General features: G+C 38.1%; 2 protein-coding genes across 2 annotated transcripts; both read left to right on the top strand.

Moving 5' to 3' along the window:
* The first annotated feature begins 3,337 nt into the window (after window positions 1–3,337).
* On the top strand, window positions 3,338–6,185 carry mterf1 (mitochondrial transcription termination factor 1). The gene is made up of 2 exons (XM_042507146.2): window positions 3,338–3,476; window positions 4,395–6,185. Exon 2 carries the CDS (start codon window positions 4,409–4,411, stop codon window positions 5,564–5,566), a length of 1,158 nt encoding a protein of 385 aa, XP_042363080.1. The 5' UTR covers window positions 3,338–3,476; window positions 4,395–4,408; the 3' UTR covers window positions 5,567–6,185.
* Window positions 6,186–6,269: 84 nt separating this feature from the next.
* dus3l (dihydrouridine synthase 3-like (S. cerevisiae)) lies at window positions 6,270–13,810 on the top strand. The gene is made up of 16 exons (XM_042507144.2): window positions 6,270–6,539; window positions 7,196–7,310; window positions 8,005–8,275; window positions 8,371–8,722; window positions 8,979–9,055; window positions 9,157–9,246; window positions 9,805–9,846; window positions 10,020–10,172; window positions 10,297–10,413; window positions 10,665–10,730; window positions 10,826–10,936; window positions 11,437–11,533; window positions 11,731–11,806; window positions 12,549–12,737; window positions 12,837–12,965; window positions 13,557–13,810. The coding sequence occupies exons 2-16, from the start codon at window positions 7,234–7,236 to the stop codon at window positions 13,627–13,629; spliced, it is 1,920 nt and encodes a 639-aa protein (XP_042363078.2). The 5' UTR covers window positions 6,270–6,539; window positions 7,196–7,233; the 3' UTR covers window positions 13,630–13,810.
* The last annotated feature ends 561 nt before the right edge of the window (window positions 13,811–14,371 follow it).

Below are 14,371 nucleotides of genomic sequence, written 5' to 3'. Positions count from 1 at the left end.
CTTTCTCATAGAAAACCAGTTGATCCACATAATATATCAAAATGTGACAGTTTGTCCTGCGTCTTAGCAACATTTGAAACCTACCAGCAGCAGCGGGAGAGGACGCTCTGGGTCTTCGGCTGACGGGAGCTGAACAGCTGATAGTCTGGCAGATTTTGAATTCCACCCATCTTCTTTTGGACATTGTATTTGATCCCACCTGTTAACACTCGCTGTATGTGCAACAGTGTCTACAGGAACCTCTGAGCGTTTGAAAGTTTCTGCAGTTTCTAAATTATTGATTCAGTGAAGGAGTACTGTGTCAGCAGTTACCCAAGCAACTTAACCAAGTAGACCACAACAAATGGATAAGGACAGCTATCTATTTAACATTAAATACGCAACATTTCCAAGAGGTGCAGGGGAAGAGAGAAAAGGCACAATGAAATTTAAAAGGAAAGACAGCAAGAGAAAATTATAAATTATTTTTAGCTAGGTTTATAAAGACATTTAGATACCCCTGACTTTTCTAAGAGCGTGGCCGAAGGAAGGAGAGCCACTCAGTTGCTAGTTTATTGGTACACTTAACTAAAATGAATCTAAACAACAGCCATATAACGGAGCTGTAAATGGAGTGAACGACACAACGTTAACACTTCTAAACACAATAAAGTTGAACCAACATCCATTCAAAACACTCTTAACAAGAGTTCAAGGTATAGACACAGACCTACAGAATATTGAATGGCTGTTGTATTGTGCCATTTAAATTAAACAGAAACTGGAATTACATATTTAGCATATGAATTACTGAGTACTGAACTACTGAGGCCAAAAACATGTATTGTGAGTCACACTAACCTTGACCTTTGATCACTAAATTCCAGGTGAACATTTATGCCAAATTTAGGTGAAAACCTTGAAAATATAGTATTCATGAGAATGAGACTAATGCAAGATCACTGTGACCTTTACCTTTGACCACTAAAATCGAATCAATTTCTTGTTACGGCCAAGTTGACGTTTGCGCCAAATTTCAGTAAATCCCTTCAAGGTGCTCCTGAGATATCGGGTTCAGAATAACAAGACAGATGAGGACATGGTGACCTTGACCTCTGTCCTATAACCACACAAATCGAATCAGATCATCCTTGAGTACAAGTAGAGGTTTGTGGCAAATTTGAAGAAATTTCCTGAGAAATTGAGTTAACAAGAATAAGACAGACAAAGTGGCAGTGACCTTGACCTTTGACCTCTGACTACCAAAATTTTATTAGTTTATTGTTGGGTCTAAGTGGACGTTTGTGCCAAATTTGAAGAAGATTCCTTAAGGTATTCTTGAGATAACACATTTATGAGAATGGGATTGATGGACAACCCGAAAACTTGATGACTCCGGCCACAGCTATCACAGGCATGGAGAAAATTAAGCATGACAGAAAGGCTCATTATCAGAATAAATCTAGCCCATTAGCATTTCTGTTATTTTGAGCGATTTAGTGTACAAGCCATTTGAAAAGTTTTTCTTTTGGTCTGCTACCTGAAGATACATATTGTATGTTTTCTGATAGTGGTGTCTTGCAATTTTATGTGAGATGAAATGAAATGTCTGGCATGACATAGCAATACATAAAACTGCTTTAAGACTGCATTATAGTTTTAGCTGGGTGCACATAATAAACTAGTTGCAGAATTGCCATTGAGGCAGCAACAAGCAACTATGATACACAGAAGATATAACAAGTATGAACTGTCTTGAGGCTAGGACCATTTTCAGCCTTGTTTCTGGTGTTTTACACTCTCCTCATCATTTGTTTGATGCTAAAACAGACTGAAACAGAAAGAAAACATTGGCCATAAGAGTTCTTCGCCATCACATCATTATGCAAAAACATGCTGAAGGGCTTGGGACAAGTGGAACTGTGTGTGCTGTAATTAAAAATAAACTGTATTCTGTTGATGACTGACCACATAAAATTGAGACCCTATCGCAGAAGAAGCTGTTTTGGCTCAAACACCACGGTCACTTCAACCTTAAATCAGCAGCTAATTTGCATAATGAACATATCACTGCGCTGTATTAAAGTATTCATGAGTGGTGGGACTCATCAGTAAAAAGAGACGATGGGTTAGGCTTTTCAGTGTTCACAACACATGGCAAATGCTCTCTTGTACCTCGTGGGCATACAAGAACGTCAGCAGTATGTCTGGAGTGTGTTAAATATTAACGGCTGCAACTCACATTCAAATATACTTTAATTTTATCATTATATTTAACATATTAAGAATGTCATAATAAAGCTATGGATGAACTGTAAAATCACATTGCACTCTTTGCAGAGCTTTGTAAGTGACTGAATACATTATATTGCACATTCTATTCACAATAGCTATCCTTGTATTCAAGGTTGTCTCCATTGAGAAAACAGTTTGTGTCCTTTATATTCTTTCTGTGAATTTGATGGTTTTAGACAACCTAATAAGGAGTTCAAATTGTACGCAAACAATAAATGGTGAATTGAGAAGGCTGATTCTAATATTGTTTTGATCATTTTTCAAAGGATAAGGTTATTACATAACACTCTACACACACTCTAACTTCATCCTGACAGTGTGGGGAAGGCCTCAGACATTTTTGCAATCAATTTCGGAGATAAAACGTACAGAAAATACATATTTTTAAGGTAATTAAATTGATCACATGAGAAGGAAAAATGAAATCTAACAATATTTAGATTCTGCAATTATTACTGTGTTGTTGTCCTTACCGTGCCTCTAAATACAGATTTTATTATTTTAAAAAATCAATACATTCAATACACAGAGCATGTATGTTCCAGATTTTCAATATGAAAGTTGTAGAAAACATCTTTCATAATACAAAAATAATATAATGTAAAAATAAATTAAATTGCAGAATAAATAAAGAGAAAGATAATAAATAAAGAGAAAAGACAGAAATATGACAAAAGCAAACAAACAAAGAACAAGAAAAAAATCAGGGTCTACTAAACAAATTAAGTAAATCTGAAATGTCTCAATAATCTAATAGTTTCTGCTCATTTGAAAATTTTAAGTTTTAAATTATCAGCAGTAGTCAAGTAGGTTTTAAAATGATTTTATGTAAATATTTTGCTTAAATAAGATTACATCATTGTGACCAATGTGAAAAGTAGGCTAACCTATCAATCCAAACAGCAACTTTAAAAATAGTTACTGATAACAATAATAATTTATGATTACCGTACAATTACATGAATTTACACTATGAAAAATTAGAAATCTGTGCTTCCATCTAGTGGTTTAAAGTGAGAGGAGATTTAACTTTGACTCCAGCACGCTAGATGGTGCAAGTTATCGCGGTTTTGTTTTACGGCAAATCTCGCGAGAGTTGTTCGAATTTGACGTTTCCGCTTTCACTTGGGGCAGAGGGTTGTTCAAAGAGTCATGCCGATCTTAGAAGCAAGTACTTGGCCGAAAGACATCAAATGTATATGGTATGTGTTTTATTTCGTGTTTTACAGGAATACAGAGGGAATACAGGGTAAACACTGCAACTGTTTCTCAGCAGATGAATACTGAAAGTAACAATGAACTTCTCTGGGACCTATCCACGGTCTTCAGGCTGATGTCAGTCGTGCTGTATATAATAAATAATTCTTAATATTGATTATGTCAGCTTGTAAACAAAGATATGATGGGTCCTGCCAATATCTGTGAACATGAGTCACTCTCTCAAAACCAGAAGCCGGAGAACTAAATCTTAAACTTGGGAAGTCGTAGGATTTAAAGTATGGAGCTGCTCCATTGATAATGAATTGAGACTGGTAATGTGGACTAACAGAATGCTTGTTTTCTTTTTATTCCCAAATTAGCTTCATTCGATCACTGGAATTGGGAGACAGGTGTTCATTTTTACTAATTTTTTTGAATACTGTCAGACCATAGGAATACAATGTATGAATTTAAAAAAATGTTAAAATTCCTGTTTAACCCTAGAAAGGCTGGTGGGACTATATGACAGGACCTTAACATAAACAGACATTTGGAGTTTGATATTGACACTGGTCTAGAACTATATTTACTCAAGTGATGTTACTGTACTTGAGTGCAATTTTGAGGTACTACACTTGAGTATCATCCTTTCAATTTATCTGTTTATATTTCTTTTACTGAGCAACATCACTAATATAATATGATATAATATAATATGTTCTGTTATATTACGTAGAGTTAGCCCTTAATTGACCAGTTACACCATTTAAATGCTCCGGACATGTTTGTAAATTAATACCTGTATATACTATATATATATATATATATATATATATATATATATATATATATATATAAAAGTACTTAACTCACAGTTATGTGGCTATGATAACCTGAGTTTTGATTTTATTGCTTTATAGTCTTCCTCATTAAAATGGAAGCAGTACCTGGAGTGAGGGCTCTCCTCAGCCTCCATCGACTGGTGGTGCAGCGCAGCTTTGGGCTCATTCCTGTACAGCTGGCATCACTCTATCTTCCCAGGAGACTTTGCAGCACTACTTCACCATCTACTGAGTCAAAGCAAACTGTGAACACAGAGAATGAATCTCTGCTGGAGAACCTGAATCTCATGGGAGTTGATTTAAAGAAGGTACGCCAGCGTCAGCCTGGCGTGCTCCGCAGATCCTTCACCAATGAACAAGGTCTCGCTCACTTTCTGGAAGGCAAAGGAGCCAGCAGCAGCGTTATTGCCGACATCATATCGCGTTATCCCCGTGCTATCACCCGCTCGATTGATCACTTGGAAAAGCGCTGGAAGCTTTGGAGAAACATCTTCAACACAGATGAAGAAGTTGTGAGCATCCTGAAACGCTCACCTGAGTCTTTCTTCCGGTCCAGTGATAATGGGAATTTGGAGAAGAACATTGCTTTTCTGACCTCACTCGGACTGAACGCCAAAGACCTCCATCGACTGCTGACCACAGCACCGCGGACATTCTCCAACAGCTTAGAGCTCAACAAGCAGATGGTGGAGTGTTTGGGAGACGTCTGTCTCCAACTTGGTGGCAAGAATCCAGAGCAATTTGCTAAAGCCGTCATCTCCAGAAACCTTTACATTCTCATCCGAAGCACCAAAAGAGTGAGGACAAACATTGATATCCTGAGAGATCTTCTTAAACTGACAGACTCAGAGCTGCTTGCTCTCCTTCAAGGCCCTGGAGCAGAAATACTGGACCTCTCCAGTGAATACTTAAAGAATAATTTTATCACTCTAGACCAAAAGTTGGTTTCTCTCGGCTGTCAGGAAACAGATATAAAAAATATGTTCCTCAAATATCCGATGGTTCTGTTTATTGGGGCGGACACGCTGAACTCTAAACTGGACTGTCTCCTAAATGGAGGAATAACAATGATGCAGATCGTGAAAAAGCCAAAGGTTTTAGACTACAGCACACAGAACATTACAGGGCGCATACAGGAGCTGAAGAGGGTGGGATATGACTTTGAGAAGAAAGGGATCAACATTCTGGAGCTGAGCCGAAAGCGCTTTGTTGCAAAGATGGAAAAACTTAATGCCTCTTCCAACGACTAAATGTAACTGTACATATTGTTAGATGCGCCTTTCACTTAAACTTGGCTTTATGAAGACCGAGTTTTGTCCATGTGGTAACAAGAATATGATGTCCAACCTCTAAAACGTCATTTTTGTAATATTTCAAGATATTTAGTAGGGCTACAACAAACTAATATTTCATCGCCGTCTAGTCTGCAGAATTATTTTCTTGATTATTGTTACGCCTCTAAAATTGGGAACAATTACAATTTCCCGTACCCAAAGGTGTATCTTCAAATTGCTTGTTTTGTCTAATCAGTGATCCAAAAACACAATGATATTAAATTCACTATCTCATAAGGCAACAAAAGCAAAAATAAGAAAATAAGAAGCTGGAACTGGGGAAATTGTTGGCATTTTTACTTAAACATTGAGTCAATTATCAAGACTGTTGCTTCTAAATTTTGTGTCAAGCGGGGTTCCCACAGTCATGGAAAACCTGGAAAAGTCATGAAATTTCACAATCACAATTTCCAGGCCTGGGAAAGTCATGTAATTAGTAAAAATCATTAAGAGGTTGTGGAAGTTATGGAAATGTTGTTGTTTACAATGAAAATAAAAAATGAGTGCTTAAAAAAGCACTAGAAAGTCCTAGAAATTTGTCTTGCATCTGTCTGCACGAAGTCAGACTGTAATAGGCGGAACCAATATTCGACTGCCAGTACACCACGGACTCAACCTAGCTGCCGCACAACTGTTTCCTCATGCCGATGATTTGTTGCTGTGCACGTTGAAGTGTGAGACTTAGATACTATTTAAGTTAACTGTATTCATTTAGGTTTTACTTTTGAATTTAATCGCTGTAAATTAGCGTTAAAGGCGCCGGTTATTTAGAGGCTGTTTGCGTCAACCGTTACGTTAGCTGTTAGCTTGTTAGCAGGGCTGGTTATATTGCATTTACTGTTGGAGCAAAGCATACTACACCAGCTGTTTATTTTGGCAATAGTAACAGGTAAGTAACTCGGCTAATTTTAATTCAGTTTAATAAGTTAGGCAAGATATATGGAAAATAATTGAAGACGTTACAACTAACGTTATAACTGAGTTTTTCTCAGTCTTTTAATTCATATTCGTAGCCCAGGAGCAGGAGATACAGTACAGATACAGTAGATTACTGTGCAAAAGTCTTAGGTCACCATAGATGTGTTGTTTCAACAAACTAATAATACAGAGAACATGTGCAATGCATTAAAATACAACAAAAGTCAGAAAAAAATAAGACTGAAGTCAATATTTAGACATGGAGTCGTTTAACCTTAAAAAAAAATAGCTCAAGCAATCAATATTAAGCATTGGACATATTGTAAATCTCATAATGTCTGCCAATGAGAGTTCAGGACATGTTAAGTATAAAGGGAGGTCACACTAAATATTTGCAACTTTAGCTTGTTGAAGTTGTTCATTCTGAAATATTTGTCTTTTTAATACTGCAAACGTAATTCCTGCGTGTTCTGGTTGTGTTTTAGTAAAGAAACTACAGAGAAATAAATATGTGTTATCATTAAAACCATGCTAAAATAAAGGTTAAGGTGGCCTAAGACACAGTAGTGTATCTTGAGCATGTTATGAAGATTCAAAGTGATCAGCTGATGTATCGGCATGTTTCAGAGAGAAAATAAGGATTGGAGAAAGCCAGTGAAGGTGTGATGGAAAAGGCAGCGGAGGAAACTGTTGAAAAGAAGACTGATGTAACTGTGAAGGGTGAAGCTTCCCTTAAACCACAGTAAGTAACCAGCCATTACCAGAAAGCACAAGAAATAATGGTGGAGAATCGCTGCAAACATTCCCACATGTTGGCCAGCATGTTTGCATGGTTGATGACCCATTATGTGACAGTAAACTCCAGCAACTGTAACATAACTATAACATAAGAACTTTATTGTCCGACTGAAGGCGTTTAGGTTGACTTTTTTCTCATTTTCTTGCATCTTAGAAGTTGGTAAAGTTGTGCCAGAAATCCCTACTCTTCATTATGATAGTCCATTATAACGCTTCATTGGTATACTCAGAGATGCCTTTCACTTTGGGCAGCAACTGGGTCCCAGTCTGAAAAGAGTCAACCACCTTTTTCCCAGCAGAGCAGCATGGACTCATACTTGAGGGTGGTAACCATTTCTGACTGTGCACTTCTTTTGTGTGATGGAGCCAACAGAACTACACTGTCAGCGAAAAGGCTTAGCAGCTGTAGTGAATGCACTTGAGTTCTTGCACTGTGTGCGGACTCCAGCTTTACAAGACCTGGCTGGTCCACATCAATTGCCACAAATGTAACATTAATTCAACAATAATGTGGTAACAGAGCAGTGAGCAAATGTGTGTAATGACAATAAAGCCCAAGGTCTTAACTTTGGTGTTGAATGTTGGGTTGTTACATCTTTTAACTGGTCGGCTGATTCTGTTTCTTTATGTATTTGCAGATTCTTGACCACCAAAGAAAAATTTCACGAGTTTGTTGACTCTGAGTGGCAGAGCTTAAGAGGAGAAAAGGCCAGTGAAAATGATAAGGTTGAGGAGACAAATGACACACCTGCTGAGGAACCTGAGACCAAGAAGCTCAAACTAGATCCTGAGGAGAGGTATAAAGGCGACAGACCAGATGGTAAACGTGTTCGGGGGCAGAATAAGTCAAGGCCTCACACAAAGCCTACTGCATATGATGAAAAACGACTTTGTCTCTCCGTCATTCAGGTATGAAACTTCAACCAACAATTCACGAATACCACATACAGTACTTTTCAGTGTCAGCTGATAGTTATTGTCGTGACTTTTCCCAATCGCTGCAGGACAACAGGGAATGTCCCTATGGAGACAAATGCCAGTTTCACCATGACGTAGCCAAGTACTTGGCCAGCAAACCCGCTGACATCGGGGAAAGCTGCTACCTCTACGACACATTTGGAAAGTGCGGTTATGGTCTGTCCTGCCGCTTCGCCAAGGCACACACTACAGCCGACTTCAAAACCATGGAGAACGCAGAACTAGTTAAGGCCAATGAGGGCAGGGTCACCGTGAAGAACAGCCTGAGCAAAGACCTCCAAAACCGCCTGAGGAAGCGTTCAGTGGCCTTCAAGAAGTCAGCAGAGTACCTCCAAATACTTTCAAACAACAAAGACAAAAGAGAACAGCAAGGGAATGGTAAGAGGAGTTACAGACACAAGTCGTTCCTATTCTTTTCTGCACCTTATAATGAGTCTGTTAAGTGGTTTGAACCGGTACAGACACTGACAGAAGAGCAGTAATCAACAGTGAAATGAAGTATCTCTGAAGTGAGTCCTTGTGGTACAGACTGAAGCTTTCATTTCATCAGCTCATCTCATTTTAGATGGTCAACATGCATGCAAGGGTGTAGACTTAAATTTGGTTTTATAATTCAGTCTTTTGACACACTTAGGTGACACTCGTGCAGCTGAAGTATCTACAGATCCAGCTGGAGGCGAGCAGCATGCGTCTGCTGAAGCTGAAACAAAGGTGCAACTTTCTACTCAGACCACTAATATAGATGTATACATATTGTGTGGCTTGTTTTTTTTTTAAGTATTTCTATATATTTTCTCTGTGACAAACTACAGTCCAGCCAAGATAAACAGTCTCCAGTGAAAACTGTCGGCCCACTTACTGATGTAGATGTCATCAAGTTGCGCCAGTGTGAAAAGAAACAGGTAAGTCGTGTCACCCAACTATCTTTCCTCCAAAATGATATTTTATAAAGTAGTTCGATGACTAATTTAAAGCTGGAGTGCAAGACTTTTTCATCCAAATGACCGTCCGTTACGAGAAGCACTTGCCAAACGAGTGCACACATTGCTGATTACTTGCTGCCAGGGAAAGCTCTCTTCATTTTGCAGTACACTGGAGTTGTGGTGTCTGTGCAACTTTCCCATGTTAAGCGCACAAGTGATGCATTTTATGACAACAAGCCAGATTCAAAGGGAGCAGAGACCATAGCAACAGAGCAGCAGCTAGGAGGAAAGACAATTGCCACATCTGATGACTCCATCACTTTTTTTCCTTCCTTATTTGCACGGGAAGACTTAAAGAGAGCTCTCCTGGGGGTGAGGAGATGCAGCAAACTCACCTGCAGGCATACGTCATAAACCATCAACATTTTTTTTGTAATTACTCTCATTGGCAGAGGGGGGAGACAAAAGTTCAGCACTCCAGCTTTAAGAAAAAAACAAGGAAAATCTTGTAATCTTTTCTCTCGGCCTGTGTTTAAGGTGGACTTTCAAGACAAGCTCTACCTCGCTCCTCTAACAACTGTAAGTTCAACCAGACTGTATTAGTGATGTAATCAAATACTTCCCATCAAATCAAATTTGACAACACTGTTAAATATTTCAGTGTAAAGAAACAGAAATATACCAAATTATATCAAATGCTGGAACATAAATAAGGTTTTGAAAGAACAAAATCATTCCCTCTCTCTCGTCAGTGTGGAAATCTGCCTTTCCGTCGAGTGTGCAAGCGCTTCGGAGCAGACATCACCTGTGGGGAGATGGCCATGTGCACGAACCTGCTGCAGGGGCAGCAGTCAGAGTGGGCCCTGCTGAAACGGCACGAAAGTGAAGATGTTTTTGGCGTCCAGGTGATGTCATCATAGACTCTCCAGAGCCGCTGAAGTACTCTGTTCACGTTGTTGTCGTTATAATCACGGCTTGCTGATTCGTGTGAAGATGACCTCAGTTCTCAAGTACAAACTGTGTCTCCAGGTGGAGGGCTGCTTCCCCGACACCATGACGAGGTGTGCAGAGCTCATCAACAACAACACTGACGTCGACTTTGTGGACATCAACTCTGGATGCCCCATCGACCTCGTCTACAAGAAGGTAAACCTCATATTAAACCAGGAAGTCCCTCCAGATTAAAAAAAAGTTCCACTGTGGTTTTCATTCATTTATGTTTTCCCAGCATGCAGCGTAAATGTTATCAGCTTAACACGCTTAACTTTTTTATTTGGTATTTCCAAACCTTTCAGAGCCCCAGTGTAGAAAGCAGAGACACTGGTATTAGACAGGAAATATGAGACACCAACAAAATACTCACCGATTTATGGTCTTTGTTCGCTTTCCCCCATCAGGGCGGAGGCTGCGGCTTGATGACACGCACCAGAAAGTTTGAACAGATAATCAAGGGAATGAACTATGTAAGTTTAATTTATCTGAATCTGGTGCATCTGTGAATTCTGGCATTGAGGAGAAAAATAATGAATAAGAGCCATGTTTTTTTTTCTTCCTGAAGGTGCTTGATGTCCCTTTAACAGTGAAGATCCGCACTGGTGTTCAGGAAAAGTCTAACATAGCGCACAAACTCATCCCAGAGATGAAGAACTGGGGTGTCTCTCTGATCACAGTAAGTGATGTAAAAGCAGCATAAATAAACGTGAAAAGTTGTTGCAGCTGCTAAAGGAGACTTTGAGTAGCATGGAAATGTATCTGCCTGCATCATGTGTTGATATATTTAATACAGACAAAGCATAAGAAGTCAAGAAATTCATGAAAACAATGGAAGTCAAAGGGAGTCTTATTTCGAGTTATATGAGATAATTCATTCATGTAACTACAACCTTAATTCTTTGGCACACTGTTTTATTTATTAAAAGCACTTAGAGTGAAATTACTGAACTGTACTGTGAGAGCACATGATATGACTCTTATTTATCAAAGGTAATGTGTTCCCCATTTTGCATTTTGTTTAACTCTAATTAAAATTGTGAGATGTTTTTCCAGGACTCTTGTTTTTATCTGTTATGCATATGGTTTTCTTCTTTTTTTGTCATTTTTATGTCTGCAACTAAATGTAAGTCACCTTGAGAGTCATGTCACTCCACTGATGCTGCTGTTTTCTTACAGTTGCACGGCCGATCCAGGGAGCAGCGCTACACAAAGTTGGCTGACTGGGATTATATCACCACCTGCTCCAAGCTGGCGAGTCCCGTCCCACTTTTTGGTATGTGGATTTGTAAAGTTTGCAACTGCACACAGTTCAGATGGGGATGAAGTGTAAGGAAGCAAAATATTAGAAAAACAACCTCCTTTGTGGTGAAGAAGAACTCTATTTAGACTGTTTGGCAAGCTCAGGTTTGTAAAAGTGAATTAATCATTGGTGATGAGTTGATCTAAGGTGACCTGTGTTTATTGTCTCAGGTAATGGAGACATTTTGTCCTATGAAGATGCCATGAAGGCGAGAGAGACGGGAGTTTCTGGTATAATGATTGCAAGGTTGGTGCCACTTTAGTGATTACACACAGTAAAGACAATTTAATGGTAGATGGCAAGTTATTGGATGGACGAAGACATAGGGACATCTTTTACAAAAGAAATACTCTGACATTCTTCAATAAAGTATTAAATATTATTTTTATTTGGCAATTAGCTCCATTTTGCAAACCACTTTAGTCTTTACCTATGTAGTTTGGCATGTGTTGACTTTGGTTTTAAGACCATTCACCTTGACACAGTGTCTGTGACTGCAGTTCCTTAAATTGATTTGACCCCTTGTAACCAGTAGTCACATTAAACTGATCACTTAAAATTCAGTTTTGAAATTGTCAGAGTCTTTAAGGCGCACTCAAACAGGCTGTATAGCTGCATTACAGCCTTTTTCGTATCTTCTCTTTTTGATCGTTATGATTCAGTTGTTTTTTATGTGGCATTTCTGTTATTTTGCAGATCCCCTGCTCATTTGCTATGATTTGTATTATTACTAGAGGAACTATCACAGAGCCCAATTATCTTTATGGTGAACTTGAACTTATTATTATTTATGATTATTATTATTAGTAGTAGTAGTATATTTTATTTTATCTTTCTTTGCTTTTGTTTTTTGATTGTCTTGAAGCGTTGAATGCTATTTAAATGTTTTGTTTATGTTTTGTATTTCATGAATTTCTGTGCCCCTGTGAAACACTTGAAGGATGCCATATAAATAAACTTGCGTTGCCTGTCCCTGCCTTGCCTTCAGGGGTGCTCTCATTAAGCCCTGGATCTTCACTGAAATAAAGGAGAGCAGACACTGGGACATCTCGTCCAGCGAGCGACTGGACATCCTCAGGGATTTCACCAACTTTGGTCTGGAGCACTGGGGCTCCGACACCCGAGGTGTGGAGAAGACCCGCAGCTTCATGCTGGAGTGGCTCTCATTCATGTGCAGGTGAGCAGCAACATGCACTTGATTATAAAGTATTTCTTCAACAATCAACAAACAACATTCGTGACTTGTCACTCATCATAAATTATCTGTGTTTGTCAGATATATCCCAGTGGGCCTGTTGGAGCGAGTGCCTCAGAAGATCAACGAGAGACCTCCGTACTACATGGGCAGGAACTATCTGGAGTCACTGATGGCCAGTCAACATGTTGGCGACTGGGTCAGGATTAGGTAAGCAGAAAATGTTTTCTAAATCATCTAGAATTACAGTTTAAAAATCAAGCTACATTAACCCTTTGAAACCTGGAGCAACAGTACTTTTCTTGCACTGCTTTAAATGCCTCTGACTAGTATTTAAACCTTTGAACCCTGAGCAAATTGGTGTGATTTCTTTCAGAAATATGAGAAAAAAAGGTAATGAGCAACTTGGTAAGAAATGTTCCACAAATTGCAAGAAATAAGTAGATTTGGAAAATTATTTTGTAAAAAGCTTGGAAAAAATAAAGGGAAAAAAGCTAGGGACAAAAACTATAATTATCAAAATTACATATGTAAGATTATGTTACATAATTATTATTTTTAATCACCGTTTCCAAGTCTTGCTTGCCTTATTTTTTAACTGTCTCATATTTATTTATTTTTTATTTTTTATTTGTTTACCAATTTCTATCTAATTTTTGTTTTCTTTTTTTACTGCTCATTGCCTTCTTTCCTTGTTTTTGAAAGAAATCAAACCAATTTGCTTAGATTTCCAAGTGTTAAGATGAACAGTTGAATTGATGTATGTTTTGCTTATCAGTTCTTACTTTCTCCTCTCTACAGTGAAATGCTACTCGGACCTGTACCAAAGAATTTCAACTTCTTGCCCAAACATAAAGCCAACGCCTACAAGTGATTTTCTCTGTGTCTGAACAACCAGGTCCTTTGATTTGTGTTTATTTTTTATTGCCTCTAGAGAATAAAAGAAAGAGAAGCTATTGTTTTAAATAATAAAGACTTTTAAATATGTCTGTTTATTTGACCTGTGGGGTGTTAGTGTACTTGAAATATATGCAATAAATTTTTTTTGCCACACTATGATATTTCTTTTGTGCTTGTAGTTATTTGAAATGATAAGCCATTATAAAGTTGAACCACTGAGTTGGTGGAAATAATTAAACATTATGTTAGTGAAATTTGATAAACGCAGAGATACCGGACTACTGAATACAACTGTAAAATATAATGTAATACAACTGCAAAGCAATATGCCCTGTCTGTATACATTTTTTAATACGTTCTTTTAAGTAAGTCAGGAAAATGTGGATTAGGTGGGAGTTTTTTTTGTATTAATTTTTCTCACAATTCTTGACTGAATAATGAAAATCAGATGTCACAGCTATTACATCTTACAAGTGTTCAAACAGTGTCCCAACATGTATACCAGTGATGGTTTGGAACTATGTGCAAGTACTGTATTTAAGTACACATTTAAGCTACTTTACAATAGTATTTTGTTTCAAAGACATTTTCCACTTTTGCTCCACAACATCTTAGAGGGAGACATTTTACTTTTTAATACACAACGTTTTAAAACATATTTTCCGTTACTGTACAGATAAAGATTTTAGATAATACAAAATATTATTACATAATGA

The sequence above is a fragment of the Plectropomus leopardus genome, chromosome 17 (genome assembly GCF_026936395.1).
Source record: "Plectropomus leopardus strain MGB_pleo_1.0 chromosome 17, ASM2693639v1, whole genome shotgun sequence".
NCBI lineage: Eukaryota > Metazoa > Chordata > Actinopteri > Perciformes > Serranidae > Plectropomus > Plectropomus leopardus.
Note: the sequence above shows the minus strand (reverse complement) of the source record. Positions and strands in the feature narration are given on the sequence as shown.

Bases quoted from the DNA above. Each gene is read 5' to 3' on its own strand.
- mterf1 (XM_042507146.2), top strand. From the start codon at position 4,409: ATGGAAGCAGTACCTGGAGTGAGGGCTCTCCTCAGCCTCCATCGACTG.
- dus3l (XM_042507144.2), top strand. From the start codon at position 7,234: ATGGAAAAGGCAGCGGAGGAAACTGTTGAAAAGAAGACTGATGTAACT. The intron at 11,534-11,730 runs GTATGTGGATTT...TTATTGTCTCAG, and splicing joins GAGTCCCGTCCCACTTTTTG to GTAATGGAGACATTTTGTCC. The intron at 12,738-12,836 runs GTGAGCAGCAAC...TGTGTTTGTCAG, and splicing joins TGGCTCTCATTCATGTGCAG to ATATATCCCAGTGGGCCTGT.